The 12753-nt window shown below is 25.9% G+C and overlaps 1 protein-coding gene across 1 annotated transcript in view; it reads right to left on the reverse strand.

Moving 5' to 3' along the window:
* The window catches only part of LOC119667679 (proton channel OtopLc-like), a 13196-nt gene extending 2122 nt beyond the window's left edge, over positions 1-11074 (reverse strand). Inside the window, exons 1-4 of the mRNA XM_038076986.1 lie at positions 11050-11074; positions 3303-3862; positions 3032-3175; positions 2506-2611 (exon numbers count right to left, since the gene is read on the reverse strand). Coding sequence (XP_037932914.1) covers positions 2506-2611; positions 3032-3175; positions 3303-3862; positions 11050-11074 — 835 coding nt within the window. The remainder of the gene's footprint in view (positions 1-2505; positions 2612-3031; positions 3176-3302; positions 3863-11049) is intronic.
* Between the last annotated feature and the right edge of the window lie 1679 nt (positions 11075-12753).

Consider the following 12753-nt stretch of genomic DNA (forward strand, 5'->3'; position numbering starts at 1 on the left):
ACACACACAACTGCAACTTCAAACCGCAGCAGCTCTTATGCAAATTACGCTGTTAATTCTTAGCTTGGCAAGCACAGCACCAGCACCAGCACCAGCAACAGCACCGACTGCCAAGTGCCGAGTGCAGCGCATTGACAGTGCCTGCGAAGAACTGGTTTCATGCCAAGCAAGCAATGCGCAACAAGACAAAGCATGCAATGGAAATAAGAAGGGTTTTTAACCCAGCTAAGCGTGGTTCGCTTAAAAATGGCTGTGCTTTTGTTTTTGTTTTGCCGGTGTTTTTTTCATTTTGTTTTTGTTTTTGCTTTTATGTTTTTGTATATTTGAACTTCGTATGCGCATTCATGCCCTGAGGGCGGTGATTGTCAAGTTAACGCACAACTTTTTTTGGTACGTGCAACGTGCGTTAATGCTGTTGCTCTACTCTGCTCTGCTTGGACCTACTGTGGTGTGGTATTATGCCAGCCAGCGAACTTTCAGCTGCAGTGTTTAGTGTTTACTTTCTTTGTTGTTTGTTGTTGTCTTTTTAAGTAAAGTTAAGTATAATTTTTTAATTGACTTGTTGAAAGTGTGATGCACTTGCGTTCATGTTTGATGTGGACATTTGCATTAAGGTTAATGTTGTATATCAACCTATACCACATATGAGATGAACATCAAGATGAAGAATGGAAGACGGTTCAAGATTTTAAATAGTTTTAATTTTTTTAAAGAATTTCTCTCTCTTTCGTTATTGTTTATACTAATTTATGGAGTTCTTTAATAATATTGATTAAACTTCAACTTATATTCAAACTTGAATCTAAATACTAGGGTAGTGGTAATACTGCAACTAATTTGAAGCAACGAGTACGAAAATTTTTACTGATATATAAAAAATAAATATAAAATATTGAAAATTTTTTAACAAAAGAAAATAAAAAAAACACACTAAAGTGGGCTTGCCTGGTAGCTCGACAACTCTTTGAAAGGAATAAGAATAAATTTAACAATATATGTGATAAGTTTGTTTTAATTAACTTTTAATTTTGTTAAATAAACGACCTTAAGTGCGGCGAAATTAATTTAATACAGATATATGTAATAGTGTGAGGCCCAGGTTTCAATGCACTTTGAGGTTAAGTAACACTTAACTGTTCAGCCTGATGAAGTTAAGTTCAACAAATTGATATATAAAAATATAATAGTATGAGGCCCAGTTTTCAGTGCACACTAAGGATAAGTAACACTTAAGTGTTAGACATAGACCTTAAGCCCAGTAGAATTAAGTTATGTAACATTAAATATAATAATTTAATATTTTGAGGTCGTGTTCAATGCACACTAAAGTTAAGTAAAATTTAAGTGCTATATATTGGCCGCTGAAGTAATACCCCTAATATATATATTTAATCATATAGTGAACACTTTATGTAGTTGTTTTATATATATTTAAAAAATCATACATTTTGGGTTTAATTGAGCTTGAATATTGAAAGTTTTCCATTGCAATTATTTTATAATCAAAAGAATTATTTAACTAAATCAGAACTTTTAGAGATTGTAAATTTAAATCAATTTTTTTCTTAATACTATTAAGAAACTATATTTCTAGCCCTGACACACTTATGTTACACAATTTTCTTCGCATACCTTCTTATTCACTCAGACAGACAGTAAACGCCCCATTCTAAGCACTGAGGTTATAAAAAAGTATTCTAGATAATAACACTATAAAGATAAGTGTCTATAAGAGGTAACAGCAATTATTGGAAGTTTGATGTAAATCAAAAAGATAGTACGTAATTCACTAAACTACTTCAATTCTACAACTGGGAATTCATTACTGGAAAATGAAAACGTGTTTTTCAAAATATTTAATTTTTATATGATACTTGTATATATACAAAATCTGAAACTAACATAAATAATATATAGCATACAGCAACTTAAAAGCAATGGAAGTAGAAGTGAAAAGGCGGATAGAAATCAAAGGAGAGAAGAGCGTTAGGAAGCACTTGTCAGCTTCCTAACGCTCAGAAATCTGACTTAAGCAGTAATCAGAAGCTCACGAAGATACTTGAATTAATACATTTCTATCATGAAACTTAATAAGTTCACATAATCACATTAAAATATAAGAAGTGCTAACAACTTGGAAAGCCTATTTTATGTGCCATAACTGCAACTGTAGACAACATAGATCGCTTCAGAGCATCACTGATGTTAATAGTTTTAAAAGATAACTTTGCAACAATATATATGTATGCATGATGGAGTGAATGGATCGAGTAGCAAGAGCAGAGCATAGCGGAGAGTTTCTATTGAGTTTCAATTTGACGCACAGTGCATCTTCACTGCAGTGTTCAGCGTTGGCAGTTGAAGTCAAAGCACTTGAGGGCGCACAGCTGCATTATTTATCACATGAGCGAATGTGTCACGTCAAGTTAGCCGCTGGTCAAGTGCAATTGTCCCAATTGTCATGGTATGCATTGCGGTTGCAACGACATCGCTTACGGCACTTACACTCATACTGGCTGTTGCCAGTAACAGGAAGATGTTGCATAGTTGCATAGTTGCACTTATGCTTGATGCTTCTTGCTGCACAGTTGCACAGTTGCACGGTTGCATGCTGAATGGCGATGTTTAAATGCCGATTTGACAGATTAGTTTGTCAATTTTATGATTTTGCAGCATAAAAATTCCGCCGCATGTAAAATTAGTCAAGTGTCTAAAGTTGAAATTAATCACGATGAGAGTTTTTAGGTTTTCAGGCATTTTTAGTTGCGTTTATATGCAAATTTTTATTAATTTTCAACTATTTTTCATAAATATTTTTCATATATATTTTTCAATGTACGAATATGTTTGTAATATTTTTTCCAATTTTTTTTTTATTTGTCATTGGCATATTATTTTTTAAGTGGTTTTCTAAATATTTTTCTTAATAATTTATTAGCTAAAAGTGTGTCAAATGCTGGTATGTGGAATATTTATATATATATATGTATTGACTTGATATTATTTTTAAAGTTTTCTAAGTGAAACTTACGTCTGAGTTTTGCTTTAATTTCGGCAGAAACTTGTACCTCGCGCTGTGCATCCTCCACATATAGGCTTCGCTGATGTCAATTTCCTTCAATGTTTCGTTAAGGGATAAATTATTCTGAACGCTTTCTCGAAGCTGATTTAAGTACTATAAATTAAAAAAAAAAAATATTAATAATAATCATAATCATATAATGATAAAAGCGAAAGAAAGTTACACATAGTATAAGTAACAGAAAATAGCGTACATAATTATATTTGATTTCTATACTTACAATACACATTGGTGCTTGTCTTTTGAGTGGTTCCTCAGTTGGGTCATAAACGCCATTGCATGGATTCTCCCATTCCAAAGTTGTTGAATTTACATCCAAATCATTTTGAAAATATTTATTATTTTCTCGCTTACGTAGACGAATACGTTTACGAACTCCACTGTCGAGCTGCAAATCTGGAAAGTGTTGGGGCAATAAGTCCTCTTCTGCTGCCCATGCCGACGCTGATTCTTCCACCGAACTGGTCAGTGAAGAAGAATTTTCTTCTCTTAATACAGCGGCTGAGCTGCTCTGGGGCATTTGTGTTAGCAACATTATAGTCATTGTCATTAGCAAAAGTGTTAAGGGGCGTTGGGTGCTTATCTTGTTGCTGTTATTGTTGCTGACGTCGTTGCACTTACGACGACAATACCACACGTTCAAGTTAATGCAGTTGCTGCTGCATTGGCTGCTGCTGGTATTATTGCTCATGCAAAAACGTGTGGAATCGTTGAGCAATCTCAAATTATTTACTTTAGCCGTTTTGTTAGTGTTTTGGGTTGCGCTATTTATGCAACCGCCTAAAATTAAAAAAATTAAAAAAAACATTAATAATTTATTTGTGTGATTAAATAGTTGATATGGTTATGCAAACTAAATAAATAGTTATTGAAAATAAATTATATTAAAAATATTTCGTTACATACATATATATAAATAAAAGAAAAATAAAAAATTTTTTTTAATTTATTTGTGTAAATAATAAATTATTCAAGCCTACATATACATACAAAATAAAAACTTATATACTTATATATAAAATATTTCATTAAATATAGGAAAACAGAATATAAATTAACAATACTAGTTCCCTCTTTTTGGCTACATCCAAGCATTCCACTGTGGGATCATTCACAGAATCGTGATATTCAGTCAGAAAGATATAATATTTTTCCCCAACTATAAAGAAATTTCTAACTTTATTATATATAAATTATATTCCCAAATATTCCTTCTATTATATTCCTAAAATTATAGACATTAATAAATATCTTATATTTTTTTAAAAATTTTCTAAATTTAATTTTTTTTAATTTTTTTTAAAATTAAAGTGGCAATAAATTTAAAATTTTTTTATAATAATCATTATTTGAAACAAAAATTGCATGAAATGCTTTAATCAAATTACACATAATATTTTAAAAATACGTAAACATTCTAAAAGATATTTATTATTAAAATCGTTTAGAAAGTATACACGTCAAAACATGTCTTATTATTTGCAAATATTTTTTTTGGTTTTGTTACTGACATTTCATAAAAAGAATAAACATTTCAACGGTTCCACTCAATTAATTAATAATACTCAATTAATGCAATGATTCATCTTATTAACAAACAGAAAAAGTTTAAGAAAAACAGAAATGTAAAAACCAATATGAAGCGAAGAAAATATAATTAAATATTAAAAATGTTTAAAAATTAAACGAAATAATTTGAAATAAAATTTCAAAATTAATCTTAAAAATCATTAAAAAATTAAAACATATTTTTTATAAAATAATAATAAAGAAAACATTAATAAAATAAAAAAAAAACATAACAAAAGTATTACAAAATATTTAAAAAAGGACTATTTAACTATTTAAGTTTTATAAAGATTTAAAAAATTTAATATATATTATATATTAAAACAATAATTTGAAAAAAATCAAACAAACTAAAAACAGGAGTACACAATATTATAAAAAAAAGTTTTAAATAAAGAATTAAAATAAATATAACAACTCTAATAAAAAAATATTAAAAATAAATTGAAAAAATATAAAAATTGTTTGAAAAATATTTCTTTAATTTAACCAAATAGGGCTTTAAAATATTTTATGATTTTTAATAAATAAAAGAATTAAAAAAAAATTTAAACAAAACTTTTTTCGAAGTTTGACTAAATAAGGCCTTAGTATGATTTCAAATAATTAAAACTAAGAAAATGATTAATATTTAACCAATAAAGTCTTTATAATGCTTCATTTTTCAAACATTTAAAAAAAAATTTAAACTATTTTTTTTTATTTTAAACAAATAAGGTTAAAGAAGTTTTTTTGAAAAATTAAAACTTTAAAAATTAAAAAAAAAATTTAATTAATTAAAAATTTAAACTAATTTTTTTTATTTTAAACAAATAAGGTTAAAGAAGTTATTTTGAAAAATTAAAACTTTAAAAATTAAAAAAAATATTTAATTAATTAAAATAATATAAAAAGGAGTTTTGTTGTTGTAGGTCACTACTTTTCATCACCACTCTAAAAAATTCAAAGCAATAAACTAATTTAATTTTTATTATCAACAAAATTAATTATTTACTGAGTTACTTTTACTTAACTTAATAATTACTATCATATAAAAATGATCTCAATCACATACCTTTTTGGTAGATTTTATAAAACGATTACTTAACACAGAATATAAATTGCTTTATAAGAGGTTTAAGTTAATTAATTTAATTATAATTTTAGTATATAATTATTGATTAATGATTTTATTAATGACTCCTTTTTAAATCAATTTATGGTTTTTATCGCTTAGATAATTTATATTAATTCACATAACACTACTAACAAGAATTTTTAAATTTTTATGGACACTTCAAAACTGAATTTATTCGATATATGTTATATAAATATTTATAAGCCTTAATAAATGAATTAATAAATTATTAAGTTGCTTTCGTTCGTTTAAGATTTATTCAAATGAAATATTCGTTGTTTACGTTTCGCTGTCTTTTTATTGACTAACTAAACTGACTTGAATGACTAAAATCTTTAAGTTAGCCTACGACAACCAGCCGCAACCTAACTAAAAGCGACTAACCAACCAATCAACCATACAACCACACACAGAGAAACTTTTGTGTGCCGCTCCAGCTACAGCTAAATATAAATTGAGTTTTACGCTGGCAAATTCCAAAGCAAATGCACAATTTGTATTACTCATCCATAAACAGTTTTCAGTGTTTTCAGTGTTTTCAGTATTTGCTGTACAGCAAATGTACCAATTACACATACAATTTACATACGAAATGACAATACAACCATTACAAAAACAGCAACTAAAACAAAAACAACAATAACAGCAAAAAATACCGAATGAAAAAACCCACTTTTACGCTATGCATTGAGTGAAAAATGTAAAATATGCTATTAAAATGCAATTTTCTTTATCAAATGCAATAAAAACAAAAATAAATAAAAAACGCAACAACAAAATATAGGGAATCACATGCAGCAGAAAAGTTAAGTAGGCGCACGTGTGAGTGATTATTATTTCATAATAAAATTTCTCTCTTTGCAATGCGTATTTTGTTGTAGTTTCTAGTTGTGTGCGTATTTTTGAGTAAACTACATGGCAAGCAGTTGAGTCGGACACCTGTAATGCATGAGTAACTCAAGCGTAGTAACAAGACAGTCAGATATTTTACATGCTTACATTGAATTGAGAGTGTTTTTCTTTTTGAGTAAGTCTTGCACCCACACACAATTATAAATAAGGGGTTTTCTTGAAAATTTTCTAATATACATTTCGACATACAGTCATTTCATTTTTACTTTTTAACTTATTTATACCTACTATTCTGGTGGGATATGTATATTCTGTTATCTTTGTAGAAAATGGATCTTGTTGCTATACTCAGTATAAAGCACTATTTCTTTTCTTGTGTGTTTGTAAGTGAAGAAAGTGATTTTCTTTTGTGTGTTTTATCCAATAGAAATACTTCTGCTTAAATTTTGGTAATATTTAAGGGCACTGCCCACATTTTCAGTGATATGAAGTCATTCATATAAGATTCTTATCATCTTCTTGCTCGGGTTTTTTTTTTTTTTGATTCTGAAATTGTACTCACTCGTTGGCGAAGAGTGTATGTAGCTTTCATTCATAAAAGCTTGCTTGTAGCAAAAAAACTAACTGAGTCATATATGCGGGTATAACGTTAAGTGTGTTATTTGAAAACTGAAACATAAGCGAATTTCTGTTTGAAACTTAAAACGTTAATTATTTTTAAATATTAATTTAAGTAATATAAGAAAGTTTTCTTGCATTCAACAAAGTTAAATATAGATTATAATATCAGTATTCATGTTATTTTTAAGTATATAGTAATGTTGATAAACACAACAAACAAGTTTAAAAATAAAAAATATTTTTTCTGCTTTCATATTTAAGTAGAACACATCTATATATTTATATATGTATTACTTATTTCGCCTACTTTCTTTACATTTCTTGCATTAACAAAATTATTCTTATATGGTTTTAATTTTCAAGAACATTTGCCAAAAATAAACAAATAGTCAAACCTACACGTTTAGTAAACAAAAACCATAATAACATTTATTACTCAAGTTCAAAGTTATTTTGAAATTAAATATGAGTACCGCAAATAATTTTAGTATAACTTTTAGTTCATATTGTTTATGTTTCACGTGCATTTGATATCGGCGGGGCTAAGTGGGCTGCATACAACTTGCGCTCTCACTCCACACAAATTTTGTGCTGTATTTTTATCATTACTCAAATTTTTTTCTTTGCAAAGTTTGCTGTTATTTTTTCTGTTTTGTTTTGTTATTTTTCTCTCCCCAGGTTCGTTGACTTTACAAAGCTTTGGCATATTCAGAAGCTTAAGATTTTAAAGCAAAACCTATCATTGTAAAAAAAAAGTTTATTATAATGTAATTTTTTTGTAGTGGTGTTGCTTTATACTCTCATTGTTTTTGTAATTAATATAGAAACAGCTGATACATGTATATTGTGCAAGGTCGCTGTTTGTTGTTTGTTGTTGCTCTTGTTCAATGAAATTATAACTCAGAACAACTGCATACATATGTTATCATTGCTTAACAAATAATAGGAGAAACTGATAAAAAAGAAAAAAGAGAAAAAACACAAAGAGAGTAGCATAAATAAATTCTAACATAAATTATAGTTTGCACCACACACTTCTCCCACTTAGTTTTGGTTTGTTAAAAACTTTGCTAAATTTCCTATGATTTCACAAGAAATTACGTATTACTCATACGTTGTGTGTTGCGTTGCGGTCGCCCTTGTCTTCGCCTTAGCCGGCATTTACAGTAAAAATTTTATACAAATTAATTTGCTCAATTGATTTCAGTGTGAGACAGACAAAAAAACAAAAAAAAACAAAACCACTACGAAATGATTTTTTCAGTATTTTCGTCTACTAAGGCAGCAAATGCAAGCATTGTGTTTCCTTTATTAATTAAATTTTTTTGTTTTTTTACTTGTGCAGTATTTAAATCGTGATTTTAGTCATGTTTTGAATTTTGTTACAAAGCTGACTGTTGAAGTCAGCTTTTTTTTTGTTGCTCCACCGCACTTCTTTGATTTGTCCGTCTGCATATATGTCTATGTTTTGCTTTTTTTTGTGGTTATATGCAAATTTCAAGCGCTAACTGAAATTGCGTGTGGCTCAGTATAATTACGTGTTAATTTTAGCTTTTTAGTGACTTTATGGTAGCATAAAAAATTTAAAATTTATTTTTAGCTCAACTGAAGCGTGGGTGACTTGTCTTGTGACGAGCCAATTTGATTTGTAGATGAGCTATGATTCCAGCGCCATCATGTGGGCGTTTTCACTATGTTAGTTTTGCATGAATAACATTTCGGAAACTCAATGATTTCTGCTTTTTTTTCGTTCTGCTGTCATTGAAAGTTTAAAATTTTGAGTGGCTATTTAATTTATACAATTAAATTTATTAACATTGTTATGTTAGGTCAGTGTTTGCGTTACATTTCATCGATAAAATCGAAATATTGATAAGATGTCAAAAATAAACAAATTTCACGGTGCACTGATAAGCGGGCCATAATCGCCAAATTAAATGAACTTACCCAATTATTTATTTAATTAGGGTTTTCACTTGACGATAAGTAGAGAAGTGGTCTTTAATTGATTGTTAATTGAATTTTAATTATAACATAAGATGACTTAATATCTTATAATTACATTACAATTAAAGATATGAAAAATTTAGAAAAATTTGAAACAAGAACTTAAGGATTTAGTTACTTTCCATAGTGGTTTTGGTAAGGCAACTTATGATTAATATTGATATACGGTAATCTAACTAATATAATTAAGATGATCAATTTTGTAGGATATATTAATAAAATTTTTGTTATCATAAATTTTTTTTTTGATATGCAAAAATTTAAATAAAAAACTTCTCTTTAGTTAAAATTAAGCTGATTTTAGCAGTTTCAAAAATTATAACAGTAAAAATATTTTTTATTGCTTGATTATTTAATTTGTATTGTAACTTTCTATAAACTATTGTAATTTCATGCATTATAATACTTAAATGATTTGTTCTCATTAAAAAAAAATTTAATACACCGAAACGTTCAGCGATTTATAGATAGAGTATCAAAACAACGTATTTGTAAGAACTATTGATTTTTTTAATTTTTTTTAATTACGTTTTAAAAAAAAGTTTTAAATAAAAAATTATTTTAATAACAAATTATTGTTTTAAAAGTACTATCGATTTTCTTCAAATTTTTTTAAAAATAATTTATAAAAAATTTGTTTATAAAATGGTGTTTATAGTAAAAGCCTTTTTTTAAGATTTATTTTTTTAAGTAATTTTTTTTTTAAGTAATTTCAAAAAAAATAATTTTAATAGTAATAATTAATTATTTCGAAAGCGACACAAATTTTTTTTAAATTTCCTTTAAAATTTTTTTGAATAAATTGTTAATAAAAAATGATTTTTTATAATAATTACTAGTTCTATAGTATATTTCGAAAGATTTTTTTTATAAATTTTTTTTAAATTGTTTTTTATAAAAAATTTTATTAAATTATTATTACTAATTTATTTTTAAATTATATAATTTAAAATATTATGTAAAATTAAAAATTATATAAATAATATATTTAATGTTATTAATATTATTATAAAATATTGCTTTCTTTTAATTTTTTTTTAAAATTACTTTTTAAAATAAATTTTTAAAAACAATAATTTTATTTGTATACTCGTACATATTTTATATTATTCCACAGTAAGAATAGTTATACTATATATCATTTATATTCAGTTATTTCAAAGAATTTTTATTTATTTTATTTCTTTTTGGAGTTGCAACTCTATTTTTTAGGAAACATTTTAAACTTGAATAAATTTTAACTAAAGTATAATGGAAAAATTTAATTTGATTTTTAAGTTAATTATATTGAAAGAAACTATTTTTATAAAATAAGCTACTTCTACATATTAAAATTTTTAATAAAAACAAAAATACTAAATAAAAATATTTGCAAAGTTGAAATATTTATAAAACATTTTAGTATGAACGCAAAATTAAGAACCTCGGGAACGTTGTGTTTATCATGTCATATGTAAAATATTGCTGTAGTCATAATTGTAAATATGATGTAATAAAAAAAAATATTGCAAGTAAGCCAAATCATATGTATAAAAAGTCACTTTTTTTATGAAAAAAATTAATTAATTTATTTCACATTTTAATAAATGTCAATTGTTTCACAAAAACTGCATAAAATAATTTTTGCTAATTAAATTTAAAAACTAGTAATAAAATATATATAAATATTGTTAAACAAATTTATACAAAATATTTAGTCTTTCTAATTAAAGTACTTTAAAAGCACAACTTCATGTTCAAAATGTTTTATTAATAAAAAAAAATGGTTATAAAATTAAAAATTTAAAAATATTTAACTCACTTTGTAAAACTTTTTCACCAAACATTGTATTTAACAAGGAAATAATTTTAATGATTTTTAGTTAACAACTTTTATGCACTTTTTTAATTTCGTTCACGAAACGTTTTATTTAATATATCCTCTATATTACGATTTATTAAATAAATTTTGCTAAATTGACAGATACTTCTGATCAACTTTCGTCTACTTAGCTTTATTCTTAAATGCTTACTGATTAATGATTAAACTAGCTTCCAGCTCTTTATATATATAAATATTTTGCGATTGCGATAAAACTCAGTCTAATTCTTTAAACCCATATCAGTGCCAATAGATAACAATTCGTATGGAATTGTATCGTATATAAATAATTATGGTATATGCCCCCCGAAATAAGCAAAATAAAACAAAAATTTTATTATTCTTGAACGATTCACGGGAACTTAGCTGCGAATTTTGGGAACATACGTAAAAATATTTATTTGTGTGCAGACGTACGTAGTAACGACAGAAGAACTTTACGCAACTGGCGGCGTTGGTGGTGGTGGTGACAATAAAATCACTTTGAGACCGGTCAGCAGGATGAAACCGCAGTATACATTGTATATTTCACATTGACGTCAACCAATGAAAATTTTCTAAAGAAGCGTATTTATATTATTCTTTTATTAAAACAATGTTTTATATAGTTTAAAAATATGCTTTATACTCATACAAATATTACCTGCTTTTATACACAAAAAAAAAATAAACAAATATAAAATATATAGCAAATAATGAATGAATACATTGGAATCAAATAAATATATACTGAAATATAAGATTAATATTACTCAAATACGTAAGGATTTAAATCAATGTATAAAAAAGAGGATTGTCTGTGCTCTTATTGGAGCAATAAAATCTAAATACTATAAAAGAACGTAAGTATATATAGGTAGAAATCCACTGTCCGTTGACCACACATAAATCTATCAGATTAACTTAGACACATAAATAAAAGTACACAATTTATATATATGTATATATATTATGATAAGGTTTCGTAATAGTGTAATATACCATATACAAAAAATTTACTGAGTTAGGATATCATTATATATAATTATAATCATTGGTACTAAAAGGTACAATTAAGTTATATATACATAAATTACGGTTCAGTTATCGATTATTATAACAGTCAGTTTTATTCATTTTATAAAAAATTACAATATATTTGATATTATGAATTCATTTAAATCAAATTAAATAAATAGCATATACTATAAAAGTTGAAATGGATTTTTAAATAACTTCTACATGTGCTGGATGGTTGTTTTATAATAGATATAATTTCTATATCTAGTGTATATTGTATATAAATATATTTTCTTTTTAAACTGTCCATCCATTTTGGATATTGGCGGTTATATCGATTAAATTTATTTAATTTATTTAAATATTAGATTATTATTTAATTATTATTTATTAACAATTAAATATAAATACATGAGATACGAAAAGTAAAATGAAAATAAAAAAAAATTAAATTGTGTTAAAAATAAAATATTCATAAAAAAATAAATACGTGTATATATATATATATATAGTAATAAAGTAAGCAGTAATTGATAATAGTAGTCTTCATAGTACAATCCTTTTATTAAAACGTGTTATAAATCATAAAAACAATACTCAAAGGAACTATTTATTTTCTAACGTAATCAAATGAATTAAGTGGTG

The sequence above is a fragment of the Teleopsis dalmanni genome, chromosome 1 (genome assembly GCF_002237135.1).
Source record: "Teleopsis dalmanni isolate 2A chromosome 1, ASM223713v2, whole genome shotgun sequence".
NCBI classification, from domain to species: domain Eukaryota; kingdom Metazoa; phylum Arthropoda; class Insecta; order Diptera; family Diopsidae; genus Teleopsis; species Teleopsis dalmanni.